Consider the following 14,499-nt stretch of genomic DNA (forward strand, 5'->3'; position numbering starts at 1 on the left):
AGGACCACGTCCAGGTACCGGGGCTTTCTCGGTGGCCTTGTTAGCTATCAGCCGCTGAGCACAGCCTTGAGTTGAGGAAATTGTGGCCGGACAAACAGTGAGGCAGTTCTGCTCCCCGTCGCCCTCCAGCTGGCTGCCTGCTGCGGAGCCCGTGCGCGAGCAGAGCGTCTGGTGGGCGACCCCTCTGTCCTCTGGGGATGTTGGGGCAAGCTCTCGTCCTCACACTCCTTCTGCTCCTCAGGGGGCATCAGGGCCAAGGTAAGGAGGCCAAGCCTGGCATGGGGTGGGGGATGGCACGGACGTGGGGCCTTGGCCCCTGGGGAGATCACAGCCCAGAGCCCCTGGATTATGCTGTTTACAAGGTTGCCTGGAACCGTGACACTGAGCAGCTCCTGAGAGCTCTGGACAGGCTAGGTGAGACGGAACAGACGGCCAGTGGGCTGGGAGGTCTTTGAGAAGTGCGTCTAGCCCTGCCGTCAGCAATCCAGCAAACTCCTTGGCTTGGGACAAGGAGACTCCTTTCCGCTGGCTTCAATTTACCTTTCTGTGTAGTGGGGAGAAAGCGTCCTGTCTGCGGGCTGTGAGAAGGACAAAAGAAATATTCTCTAATGTGGTGTGATTACCAGCAGAGAGAAGAGGCCCCTGGGCTTGGGTTTCTCTAAGGAAGTTGGGTGGTTCTGGAAATCAGAGACTGACAGATTGCTCCCCGAGGCAGAGAAGCTGAGCAAAGAGGAGGGAAGCCTGTGGCCAACAGCCACTCAGCCTGAATGGCAGGGCCCCTCATCCCTCAGCAGCCTCCCCCAGCCCAGAGGCTACATGAACCAGAGAATTCTTAGGGAAATGCTGGCTTAGAGCAGGAGGTGGGGAAGGGGAAGAAGGAGACTATGTCAGGAAGCTTCAGAGCACATGGAAAACTCAGCTGGGGGAGATCCCAGATGCGGGCTGCCCCCCCTTCCCCTAACCATGGAGCCGGGGGTGCTGTGATGGGAGTCTGTGTTCTAGGGCATGGCTCTTCCAGCGGCATCAAGGGTGAGGGAGTGAATGGAGGACACACTCTGGTGCAGGGGGAAGGAAGTGGGGTACAGGGTCGTGTTTGTCCAAGGCCTGTTAGAGAGACCCATCGCGGGCATTCTTGTGTCCTCCGAGACACAAGCTAGGCTCCAGAAGACTGGGGGAGACCGGTGGTTGTGACACGTGCATTTGTATTTACAAATCTACGGGGAGGGAAGGGCAGAGAGCGCTGAGGACAGGGAGCAGTCAGGAAGGTCTGGATGCCGGAGTTGAGGCGGTCTGAGGTGATGAGCCTGCGGGACAGGAAAACGGGGCTGCCCCTTGTCTGAGCGGGGGGCGCAGCTGAGCGCACCCACTGCAGGGGGAACTGGGGGGAGGGGCCCCGCCCAGGCGTGGGCACAGCCTGATGGCCTTTGGCCTCAGGGAACTTCTCTCTCTTCTTGCTGTGCTCTGTGTTTGTGGGGCTGGCCTGCTGTAAGCAGAGGGACCGGCTGCTCCGTTCATTTTAATTTTTAAGTTTTTATTTTATTTTCTTAATTTTTAAACTTTTAAAATAAAAAGTTTAAAATAATAATTTCAGAGTTCCAGAGAAGTTGCAAATACAGTACAAAGAATTCTTGTATTTCCTTTACCCAGACTCACGGGTTGCTAACACTTTATCGCACCTGCCTTCTTTCTTTTTGTCCCTGTACAGGTACGTGCGTATAAATGTGTAATAAGCTTGTTAACTAACAAAATTTAAATTAAAAAAGTATAGAAAAAGAGAATTATTAAATAATTTTTGCTGAACCATTTGAGAGCAAGTTGCAGACATCATGTCCCTTTACTCTTAAATTTTGTAGCATGAATCTTCTAAGAACATGGGCATTCCCGTATCCTATTATACCATGTCAGCACAATTATCAAATTTAGTAAATTTAACATTGAGACAATCACATACACAGTCTATATTTAAATATTACCAATTGTTCCAATAACGTGCTTTACGGCATTCTCCCCTCCTCAGTGCAGAATCCAATCAGGATCGTGTATCACATGCAGTTGTTATGTCCTTTTTTGGTATGTCTTTTATTTTTTTATAAAAAAAAATTTTTTTTTAAAGTTGACTTCGACACCCAACGTGGGGCTTGAACTCACAACCCCAAGATCAAGAATTCCGTCTCTACTGACTGAACCAGCCAGGCACCCAGGTTTTTGTTTTGCTTTGTTTTGTTTATGTCTTTTGATCTGCAACTATCCCCAGCCTTTCTTCGTCTTTCATGACTGACATTTTTGGAGAACAAGCCAGTTGTTTGTGGAAGGCTCCCGAGTCCCGTTTGTGTGAGGTGTTCTCATGCGAGCTGGGCTCCGCGTTTTGGGCAGGGATACGACACAAGTGACGCGGGTCTCTTTCAGAGATCCCATCAGGACCTATGATGGCAGTGATACCTTTTTTTTTTTTAAACTTGGCTTACTGAAGAATTTAATATGCTTAATATATATGTAAGAAGCTCCTATCACTCTCAAGGTTTGCAGAGCGTTTTCAGAAGGCCTCTGAAAAGTAGGCCTTCTGAGAGTAAAAGCCACACATTTCACAGTGGCCGACGTGATCTGGCCTTCCTGGCCTCCCTGGCCCCCCGACCCCCTTTCCCCTTCCTCTTTCCTTTCTTGCACGCCCTGCGTTCAACGTCCCTGCCCCGCTGCTCCTGGAGCACACTGCACTCCAGGGCTTTGCACTCAGTTCTCTCCACCCGGAATGCCACTTCCCTGCTGGCCACCTGGCCTGCTCTCTCAGCCCCTCAGGATTCTGCTCAAATACCACCTTCTCAGTGATGGCTTTCACTAAAAATGTCAACCCCGCCATCCTGTAACGCCTTAAGTCCTTGTCCGCTTATACTTCTCTGTGGTCCTCCTCTCCATCGGACACGCTCTACTGTTTAGTCCTTTGTTTTCTTTTCTGTCTCTCGGCCTCCTCTGTACCTCACCAGAATGTAAGTCCTTGAGGCCAGGGCTTTTGCCTGTTTTGTTCACTGCTGTATCTTCAGCCTCTGGAACAGTATCTGGCACCATTAGAGTCTCAATAAAGACTTACTGAATGAATGGACGGATGAATATTTTAAATAATCCGTAGAATAAAATGAGAATTTATCCGTCTATTGGCGAGTTTCAGGAGAAGCCGTTCTAGATTTTAAACCACTTACTCCCTCTGTGGCATTGAAGAACTAACCTCTTGTTTCTCAGTGTTCTGTTCATAAGGTAAGTCAGCAGTGACGCCTGTTCCATAGGGATGTGTGAGCGTTAGGGGAGGTGTGGTATTATGACATGCTTATACCAAGTTCCCCCAAATGATCACTCCTGTTACTCGATTCTTTGGAGGTAGGCTCTATGTTTCACTTAGTTTTGTGATCAGAGTCAAGAAGAGAGACTAATTTGTTGGCTAGTAATTTGAGTCAAAAATGAGTTAGAAAATCCTGGGTGAGGGACACCTGGGTGGCTCAGTTGGTGAAGCATCTGCCTTCGGCTCAGGTCATGATCTCTGGGTCCTGGCATTGAGCCCCGCATCAGGCTCCCTGCTCATCAGGGAGTCTGCTTCTCCCTCTGCCTCCCCCACCGCCACCTCCCCACACCTGGCTTGTGCTCTTTCTCTTGCTCGTTCTTTCTCTCACATAAATAAATAAATAAATAAATAAATAAAATCGTTTAAAAAAAGAAAATCCTGGACAAGATGATAAGTTTTATTTATTTTTAAAGATTTTATTTATTTATGAGAGAGAGAGAGATAGTGAGAGAGAGTATGAGCATGGGGTGGGGAGAGAGAGACGTAGGCTCCCTGCAGTCCCAGGACCCCGGGATCATGACCTGAGCCAAAAGCAGATGCTTAACCAACTGAGCCACCCTGGTGCCTGAGATGATAAGTTTTAATGGGTGACTGTTTTCTGAGAGTTTTCTTATGGTCATAACTGGGATCTTTGGGAGAATGCAACATTTTTTAACTTAAAAGAACAGATATTTAAGACATTTAATCCTATTATTACATTGTACAATGTGAAATACTCTAATTGTTTTCACAAGGACATCTCCCTCTCGATTCCCACTCCTTCCCTGATGTGCTTGAACACCTTTGGGCCAGGCCCTGGGCTAGGTATTGAGAATTCGATGGTGAATCAGTACATGGGCCCCTCGTTCACAGAACTCAATGTATAATTACAGCTGTGATCAGTGCAGTACAAAGTGCTCACACAACACGTACTTAGAATGTTAACTGAGTGAATAAATAAATTATTTTTAAGCATTTTAGAAGCACATTGGGATGATTTTGGGGTCAGATGTGTTGGGGAGCAGGGACCTTCAAATTGCTGCCCACAGGAGTGGGTCTGGGCCCCAAATTCAGGTTTGGCTGTGCATTCTGTGGGAACCCACACAGGAGACTGTGAACACACAGGGGCCATGGACAAAACAAAAGGGCAGGGTAGCTTCTCATGGATTAGCTCTAAGCCATGCTTGCCGGCTGTTCTTACAGACCGTGTGGAAATGTTCACTTCTCAGGAAGGAGTCCCTGATTCTGACTACTCTGGCTGGGATCCAGGCAAGTTCTAAGAAGACTGTAGCTGTTTTTGTTTATCTCTTCCTCATTGCACCTCTCCCGAAATGAAGTGAATGGTGAAGTCGTTGGTCACTGGGGACAGACTGGGACTCCGAGAACTTAGGGCTGCAGCAACATCCTAGAGGGATCTGGTTCCATAGAAATCACTCCAGGGATTGCTGGGCCATTGTCTTCACAAATAGACATTTAAAAATTTGATTTAATTTAATTTTTGTTATTTTAAGAGAGAGAGAGCATGAGCAGGGAGAGGCAGAGGGAGATGGAGAGAGAGAATCTTAAGCAGGCTGCACACTCAGCACATAGCCCGTCGTGGGGCTCCATCTTACCACCCTGAGATCATGAGCTGAACCAAAATCAAGAGTTGGACACTTCACCCACTGAGCCACCTAGGTGCCCCAACAGACATTTCTATTAAAATGTGACACATGTACAGAAAAGCATACACAATTAGAAATATACATCTCTACGTGTTACTGTTAAATGAACACGCTTGTGTATTTACCACACATTCTCTCCATTCATTAGCGCTTCCCTCTTTCACAAATACAATCACTATTCTGACTTTTGACATCATAGGTTAGTTTGGCCTGTGTATAAGGGTATGTATATGGTCTGTACCCTATGTTTGACTTCTTTTGCTGAACATCTGATGAAATTTATCTATGTTATTACTTGCACCAGGACATTTCATGGCTTTTCAGTGTATGACTATATGGAAGTTTATTCTTCCATTCTGCTCTTGATGAATCTTTGGTTTGTTTTCCCCCCATCATAATAATGGTGCTAGTAGCCTATTGTACATACTTTTCATTTATGCATGTCTGTTGGCATATCTCTAGGTGTAGAACCATGGGGTATATGTATAGTCTTGTAGCAGATGCTGGCCAACTGCTTGCCAAAGCGGTTGAACCAAGCAGTATATGGGAGTCCCATGATGCTTCAGGGCTGCTGGCTTTTTTTTGAGGCCCTGCAAATAGGAAGTGCAGGTGTGTGGAGCCTGGAAGGCAAATGCTAAAACCAAGGGAGTCACACCTCTGTGGCCTCCGGTACTCTGCACAACATTCCTATGGCATAATTGTTTCTGGGAGTTAGCTGAGACACATTCTTGAATTTAATTAATTAACTAATTAAATAACTTCATTACGTCTTTGCTATGTTCCAAGAACTATGCAAGATTCTGTCGACAAAACAAAGATGAAACGTGCTGATTGTATCCTTAAGAATCTTTCAGACAGCGGCGCCTGGGTGACTCAGTTGGTTAAGCGTCTGCCTTTGGCTCAGGTCATGATCCCAGGGTCCTGGGATTGAGCCCTGCATCGGGCTCTCAGCTCAGTGGGGAGTCTGCTTCTTCCTCTGCCGCTCCCCCTGCTTATCCTCTTTCTCTCTCAAAGAAATAAAATCTTTAAAAAAAGAGAATCTTTCAGGCAGAGGAAAACGAGCGTGTGCAGCAACAATTGTAAGGGAAGTGTCACTGACAGGCAAAATCCATTCAGAGCACAAAGGGAGCTGAGAAAATGGAGATTCCTTCTTGGGGGGCTTGGTGGTGTGGAAGGTAGCCTCGAAGGATACAGAATTGCTCAGGAGAGAGGGATAAGGTAGAAAGATAATGTGAGTAGAGGGAACAGCTGAATAGAAGTAGGGAAAACACAGGGTTTGGACAGGAAATGAAAAGCAAATGCACCTGTTAGCTTGGAGAAAGCATAAATGAGCTGATTCAGTTACCTGATACAAGGAGTTGGGGGGGCACGGGCTGAGTAAGGTCGATAGAGGTCAGGGGGTTGCATTGTCTGAGGAGAGGAGTCAATATGGCCAATGAAGCCCCCAAGTGGGGAGTTAAGTCGAGAAAGAGGGGAGACAGAGCGGGACGGGGGCCCTGGAAAGTGCTTTATGTACTTTATGATTTTGCCTTGACTGGGGCTGGCCCTGCCCCAGCACTTTGGGGATCTCACTGGGCTCTATTCACTCGGTCCCCAGTGGGTGGCTCCGCTTTTGCCTTCACCCCGAGCCTAGTGGCACAACCCCAAGCTGAGAAAACCTCAACATCCTTTTGTTGGCTGGTGGAAGGATACTGCTCTGAGACGTACCACCCCCCCCCACCCCACCCCCCTCACCAGCAGTCCAGGGCAGGGTTAGCTGAGCTGCCTGCGGACACCGCATAGTCTGGACGCTGCGGCTTCTGCACCTGAGCTCCGGGCTGAGCGGGACTCCCTGCTGGACCATCTCCTTGACCATCTCCGTGCTGGCTGCCCATTTCTTCCTGAGGAGGCAGTGGACTCAATCACCTACCCTCTGCTCTCCGTCTGCAGAGTCACTGTTCTACTCCATTTGTTGTAACCACCGGAAGAGGGGCCCCAAAGCTGCTGAGCGGTAGCAGTAGCAGTGGTGGCAGCCCCAGGGCCTCCCCTGACCACCGGAATCTGCTGTGGCCTCTCTCCGCCCAACAAGCCGGTGTCTTTGTCAGAGCCTCCTCCATCTCTCACTCAGCGTGGGCTAACTTGTGTGAAGTTATGTTTTCTTTTTTTTTAATTATTTGTTTCAGGGGTACAGGTCTGTGATTCATTGGTCTTATACCCCGTGCTCATTACAACCCATACCCCCCCCCAGTGTCAATCACCCAGTTACCCCATCCTCCCACCCTCCTCCCCTACGGCAACCCTCCGTTTGTTTCCTATGATTAAGAGTCTCTTATGGTTTGTCTCCCTCTCTGGTTTCCTCTTGTTTCGTTTTTTCCCCCCCTTTTCCCCTGTGATCTTCTGCCTTGTTTCTTAAATTCCACATATCAGTGAGATCATGTGATAATTGTCTTTCTCTGACTGCCTTACTTCACTCGGCGTAATACCGTCTTGTTCCATCTACATCATTGCAACTGGCAAGATGTCTTTTTTTTTTTTTTTGATGTCTGAGTAGTATTCCATTGTGTATATACAGACCACATCTTTATCCAGTCATCTGTCGATGGACATCTGGGCTCTTTCCATAGTTTGGCTGTTGTGGACATTGCTGCTATAAACATTGGGGTGCAGGTGCCCCTTCGGATCACTACATTTGTTTCTTTGGGGTAAATACCCAGTAGTGCAATTGCTGGGTCATAGGGTAGCTCTATTTTCAACTTTTTGAGGAACCTCCTTACTGTTTCCCAGAGTGGCTGCACCAGCTTGCATTCCCACCGACAGTGCATGAGGGTTCCCATTTTTCCGCAGCCTCGCCAACATCTGTTGTTTCCTGACCTGTTAATTTTAGCCATTCTGACTGGTGTGACGTGGTATCTCATAGTGGTTTTGATGTGTATTTCCCTGATGCAGAGTGATGTTGAACACTTTTTCATGTGTCTGTCAGCCATTTGCATGTCTTCTTTGCAGAAATACCTGTTCATGTCTTCTGCCCATTTCTTGATTGGATTATTTGTTCTTTAGGTGTTAAGTTTGATAAGTTCTTTACAGATTTTGGATACTAGCCCTTTAGTTGATATGTCATTTGCAGATATCGTCTCCCACTCTGTTGCTTGTCTTTTGGTTTTGTTGACTGTTTCCTCTGCTGTGCAGAAGCTTTTTATCTTGATGAAGTCCCAGTAGTTCATTTTTGCCTTTGTTTCCCCTGCCTTTGGAGATATGTCTAGCAAGAAGTTGTTATGGCCAAGGTCGAAGAGGTTGCCGCCTGTGTTCTCCTCTAGGATTTTGATGGGTTCCTGTCTCACATTTAGGTCTTTCATCCATATTGAGTCTATTTTTGTTGTGGTGTAAGGAAATGGTTCAGTTTCATTCTTCTGCATGTGGCTGTCCAATTTTCCCAACACCATTTGTTGAAGAGACTGTCTTTTTTCCATTGGATATTCTTTCCTGTTTTGTCAAAGATTAGTTGACCATCGAGTTGAGGGTCCGTTTCTGGGTTCTCTCTTCTGTTCCATTGATCTCTGTGTCTGTTTTTGTGCCAGTACCACTGTCTTGATGATCACAGCTTTGTAATAGAGCTTGAACTCAGGCATTGTGATGCCCCCAGCTTTGGTTTTCTTTTTCAACATTCCTGTGGCTATTCAGGATCTTTTCTGGTTCCATACAAATTTTAGGATTATTTTTTCCAGCTCTGTGAAAAAAGTTGATGGTAGTTTGATAGGGATTGCATTGAATGTGTAGATTGCTCTAAGTAGCATAGACATTTTAACAATACTTGTTCTTCCAATCCATGAGCATGGAACGTTTTTCCATTTCTTTGTGTCTTCCTCAATTTCTTTCATGAGTATTCTATAGTTTTCTGAATATGGATCCTTTGCCTCTTTGGTTAGGCTTATTCCTAGGTGTCTTATGGTTTTGGGTGCAATTGTAAATGGGATCAACTCCTTAATTTCTTTCTTTTTTTTCTGTCTCGTTGGTGTATAGAAATGCAACTGATTTCATATCCTGCCGCTTTACTGAATTCCTGTATGAGTTCTAGCAATTTTGAGGTAGTTTTTTGGGTTTTCCACATAGAGTGGTAGAAGTTATATTTTCATACTGGTGTTTCTTGTCTCTCCATTTGGTGTATAAAGCCCTCCAGGACAAGGAATGAGTCATAGCCCCCAGTATATAGTACCTTGCCCGTTCGCTTTTCCATCGTTCCTTCCCCACAACATCTTGCCCCTATCCCCTTCCAGCCCTGCCCCACTCTGACCTTTTGCCTCCTCCCCACACCAAGCTGGTGAGGGCTGCAGAAGAAAATTCAACACCAAAGAACAACTACTGATTCAGAGCCTCCAATCTCAGCCAGACCCTGGGTGTCTTGGGAATCCTTGTTCCTGTCCCTCAGTCCCTCCCATTCCCCAGAGAGATGATTCCTCCTTACCATCTTGTTGAGGGCCAGTTCCATGGTCACAGGGTCCATCAACCTACACCCTCCTTCTGCAAGACATCAAATGCCAGTGAGGGATTCCAGCAAACTGCCAACCATTCCTCAATGTCAGAGACACCAGTGAGGGATTCCCCAATGTCAACCACCTCGTTTACTCCCATAAGCAACCCCATTCCCTCTGCTTGGCTCGTCCTTTCCCAAGTGCTCTGGACATCACCACTTCATCCACGAGGCAGGCCAGGACCTCCTCGCCCCTGAAGACATCTCTGACTTTTCTTCAACCTGCTCCTTTTCTGCTGGCTTTCCACTCCTAGTTCATTTCCTTTGCGTTTTAAAAACCGTATTGCAATGCCACCCAGCTTTTCCTCTTGTCTTCCTGTCCTGTGTGACCCCTTTACTACTCACACGTTACTACTTCACTTCAGACACTTCTGGCCACCAACTCTTGGGGGTTTTCACAAGCAGTTGTCTGTGACACTCGCTGGGTGTCCTGTAATTCAACTCAATTCTGACACTGTCTGCCCAGAGACAGCATCAGATCCCACAAGTTCAGGGCTCAGTCCCACAAGACTGTATGCCTCCTCACTTTGGATGCCAGTCTGGTTGTCAAGCCCTGGTTGTCAACTGTGCTTCTGACCAACTGGTTGTAGATCGAATGACCTACAACCAACTGGTTGTAGATCGAATGACCTACAACCAACTGGTTGTAGATCGAATGACCTACAACCAACTGGTTGTAGATCGAATGACCTACAACCAACTGGTTGTAGATCGAATGACCTACAACCAACTGGTTGTAGATCGAATGACCTACAACCAACTGGTTGTAGATCGAATGACCTACAACCAACTGGTTGTAGATCGAATGACCTACAACCAACTGGTTGTAGATCGAATGACCTACAACCAACTGGTTGTAGATCGAATGACCTACAACCAACTGGTTGTAGATCGAATGACCTACAACCAACTGGTTGTAGATCGAATGACCTACAACCAACTGGTTGTAGATCGAATGACCTACAACCAACTGGTTGTAGATCGAATGACCTACAACCAACTGGTTGTAGATCGAATGACCTACAACCAACTGGTTGTAGATCGAATGACCTACAACCAACTGGTTGTAGATCGAATGACCTACAACCAACTGGTTGTAGATCGAATGACCTACAACCAACTGGTTGTAGATCGAATGACCTACAACCAACTGGTTGTAGATCGAATGACCTACAACCAACTGGTTGTAGATCGAATGACCTACAACCAACTGGTTGTAGATCGAATGACCTACAACCAACTGGTTGTAGATCGAATGGTTTGATTAATTTGCTGGAGCAGCTCACAGAACTCAGGGAAACACCTATGTTTACCAGCTTATTAAGGAATATGATAAAGGGTAGAGATGAAAAGATGCATAAGGCAAGGCCTGGGGGCAGGGGTCCCAAGTGCTGGAGCTTCTGTCCCCATGGAGTTGGAGTGTGTCATCCTCCCAGTGGGATATGTTCAGCTACCTGGAAATTCTTAAAACCTGTGCTATTGAGATTTTATGGAGGCTTCCTCACATAGGCATGATTGGTTATTAACTCTGTCACCAGCCCCTGTCTCCTCTCTGGAGGATAGGGAGTGGGCCTAGTTTGAATTGCTATCAACTCTTCCCCATATTATGTTGTCACAAATGACATCTTTATACATTGTGTGCCTATTATAACATAGATTTATAATTGTGGTTTTAAGCACTTGTTTTTTTTCACATCATAAAAACCAGTTACAAATCAAAAATGCGATAATACTGGCTGTGATAGTTACCTATGTAACTCCCTTTAACACCATTCTTTATTTCTTCACATGGCTTTGAGTTACAGCCCAGTGTTTTCATCTCTTTAGGCATGCCTAAAGATCTGTTAGCAACAACACGCAGCTTTTGTTTGTCTGGGAATGTTTTCATTGGTCCTTCTTCTTTTTGCAAGATAATTTTGTTGGATATAGAATTCTTAGTTGATATCTTAACAAGCTTTCAACACTTTATATGTATCATCTCACCACTTTCTAGCCTCATGGTTCCTGAAGAGAAATTGGTTGTTAATCTTACTGGGGATCCCTTGTGCATGACAAATTGCTTCTCTCTTGTGCTTTCAAGATTCTCTGTCTTTGGCTTTTGACATTTTAGAATATATCTTGATATGAATCTCTTGTGTTTAACTTACTTGGAGTTCACTGAGTTTCTTGGATGTGTATATTCATGTCTTTTATTGAATTTGGGAAGTTTTGGGCCATTATTTCTACAGATATTCTTTCTGCCCCTTAGTCTCTTTCCTCTCTTTTTGGGACTCCCATTATGCACATGTTGGTATATTTGCTGGCATCCCACAGGTCCCTTAGGCTCTGTTCATTTTCTTCATTCTTTTCTCTTTCTGTTCCCCAACCTGAATAATTTCAGTTGACCTAGTTATGTTGTTGAAGATTTCCAGTGAATCTTTCATTTCAGTTATTATACTTTTCAGCTCCAGAATTTCTATTTGATTCCCTCTTCTATTTTCTGTTTATTAATATTTTCTTTGTTGAAACATCATTCATCTGGCTTCCTTCAGTTCTTTGTCTTTAGTTTCCTTTGGTTCTTTGAGCATATTTCAGACAGTTGATATAAAGTTTTTGACTAGGGTTGCCAGGGTAGCTCAGTCAGTTAAGGGTCTGTCTCTTGCTATGAGCTCAGGTCTTGATCTCAGAGTGGTGAGTTCAAGCCTAGTGTTGGACTCCACGCTGGGCATGGAGCCTACTTTAAGAAAAAATTGTTTTTGTCTATTAAGTTCAATGTCTATGATTCTTCATGGTTACTTTCTTTTTCCCCTTTGTAAATAGGCTGCACTTTCTGTTTTTTTTTTTTTTAATGTATTTTACTCTATTTTCTTTGCTAGTCTTTTGCTTAGGATTTTTACACCCATGTTTCTGAGTGAAAGAGCCTTTAATTTTCTTCTCTTGTGATGTCCTTGCAGATTTTGGTGTCAACATAACAAATGTGTTAACCTAATAAGACAAGTTTGGAAGTATTGTCTACTCTTATCTCTGAAAGCATTTGGATAAGATTGGAGTTAATTCTTTTAAAATATTTTGTAGAGTTAACCAGTGATGCTAACTAGGTCTGGAGTTTACTTTGTGAGAAGGTTTTTCAGTATAGATTCAATTTACTTTTTTTTTAAAAGATTTTATTTATTTATTCGACAGAGATAGAGACAGCCAGCGAGAGAGGGAACACAAGCAGGGAGAGTGGGAGAGGAAGAAGCAGGCTCCCAGCAGAGAAGCCTGATGTGGGGCTCGATCCCATAACGCCGGGATCACGCCCTGAGCCGAAGGCAGGCACTTAACCGCTGTGCCACCCAGGCGCCCCCAATTTACTTAATATAAATTTTCTATTTAAACTCAATTTTAAAATTTATTGATGGAAAGCAGTTTATAACTCTTAAGATCTTAATATTTGTAGGATCTGTGGTGATATCTTTAAAAACTTCTGATATTGCTTATTTGGACCTTTTCGAATTTCTTTATCTATGCATTAACCATACTTCGATTTTTTTATAAAATAACAAATTTCTTGTTGATCCTCTCTTGTATAATAATTTTCTTTCTTTCTTTCTTTCTTTCTTTCTTTCTTTCTTTCTTTCTTTCTTTCTTCACTTTCTAAAATATTTTATTTATTTATTTGACAAAGACAGAGAGCACAAGCAGGGGAAGCAGCAGGCCTAGGGAGAGGGGGAAGCAGGTTCCCTGCTCAGCAGAAAGCCTGATGTGGGGCTCGACCCCAGGACAGTGGGATCATGACCTGAGCCAAAGGCAGCTGCTTAACCAACTGAGCCACCCAAGTGCCCCGTATAATTATTTTCCATCTCCTCTTTCTCTGTGTCCTTTCTTTTTCTCTTTTTAAAAAAAGATTTTGTTTATTTATTTGAGAGAGAGAGAAAGAGAGACAGGCAGACAGAGCACAAGCAGGGGGAGAGATAGTGGGAGGGGCACAGCAGACTCTTAGCTGAGCATGGAGCCTGAGATGGGGCTCAATCCCAGGACCCTGAGCCAAAGTCAGATGTTTAACTGACTGAGCCAGCCAGTTGCCTCTGGCATAATGTCATTTTTGCTGCATTTTGCTGCATTCTGAATAGAAGGCCAGCGCAGTTACAGGAGACGGGGAAGTGAGCCCCATCTGTCAATGATGGGTGGAGCTACAAAGTCACATTGCAAGGGGCGTGGCCATTTTTGCATTCTATCACACTGATTTTCTGCTGAAATTCTCATACTTTAAATTTTAATTCCTTGAAACATTAAACATAATTACAGAGTTCTCGAGATGCCCCCCGAGCCTATTTCTATTGATTATTTTTTCTTTTGGGTTTTGGACATATTTCCGCTCCTTATCCTTGCTTATTTTTTATTTCATTTTGGACATTATGTATGAAAATTTTAGAAATAATTTAATGCTCATGTTGATGTTATTTTCCTCCAGGAATAATTTATATTTGCCTCTAGTAGGCAGCCAGGTTAGAAATACTAGAAATTCTAGATTACTTTAATCCAATTCAGAGTTGAGATGATTCTAAAGTAAGGTTTAGTTCCTGTGAGAGCTGGTCTCTTTCTTGTTTACTCTTAATCTCAGTGTGTAGCTGTTTATGGTACCAAGCCCTCAAATCTGATGAATTTTAGGTTTTCTTTCTTTCTTTCTTTCTTTCTTTCTTTCTTTCTTTCTTTCTTTCTTTCTTTATTCTTTCTTTCTTTCTTTCTTTCTTTCTTTCTTTCTTTCTTTCTTTCTTTCTTCTTTCAGATTTTATTTATTGATTAGAGAGAGAGAGGGAGATGAGGAGGGGGGAAGGGGTAGAGAGAGAGGGAGAATCCCCAAGCAGACTTTGCGCTGAGCACCGAGCCTGACATGGGGTTCCATCAACAACCCTCAGATCGTGACCTGAGCCAAAATCAAGAGTTAGATGCTTAATCTGCTGAGCCACCCAAGCATCCCAGTATACCCACTTCTTTTTTTTTTTTTTTTTAAAGATTTTATTTATTTATTTGACAGAGACAGAGACAGTCAGCGAGACAGGGAA

At 44.6% G+C, this 14,499-nt stretch overlaps 1 protein-coding gene across 1 annotated transcript; it reads left to right on the forward strand.

Annotated features, from left to right (window-relative positions):
* The first annotated feature begins 8,950 nt into the window (after positions 1 to 8,950).
* On the forward strand, positions 8,951 to 12,698 carry LOC117803480. The gene is made up of 2 exons (XM_034667286.1): positions 8,951 to 10,682; positions 10,713 to 12,698. Exons 1-2 carry the CDS (start codon positions 9,990 to 9,992, stop codon positions 10,737 to 10,739), a joined length of 720 nt encoding a protein of 239 aa, XP_034523177.1. The 5' UTR covers positions 8,951 to 9,989; the 3' UTR covers positions 10,740 to 12,698.
* Positions 12,699 to 14,499: the final 1,801 nt, after the last annotated feature.

The sequence above is a fragment of the Ailuropoda melanoleuca genome, chromosome 8 (genome assembly GCF_002007445.2).
Source record: "Ailuropoda melanoleuca isolate Jingjing chromosome 8, ASM200744v2, whole genome shotgun sequence".
Classification (NCBI taxonomy): domain Eukaryota; kingdom Metazoa; phylum Chordata; class Mammalia; order Carnivora; family Ursidae; genus Ailuropoda; species Ailuropoda melanoleuca.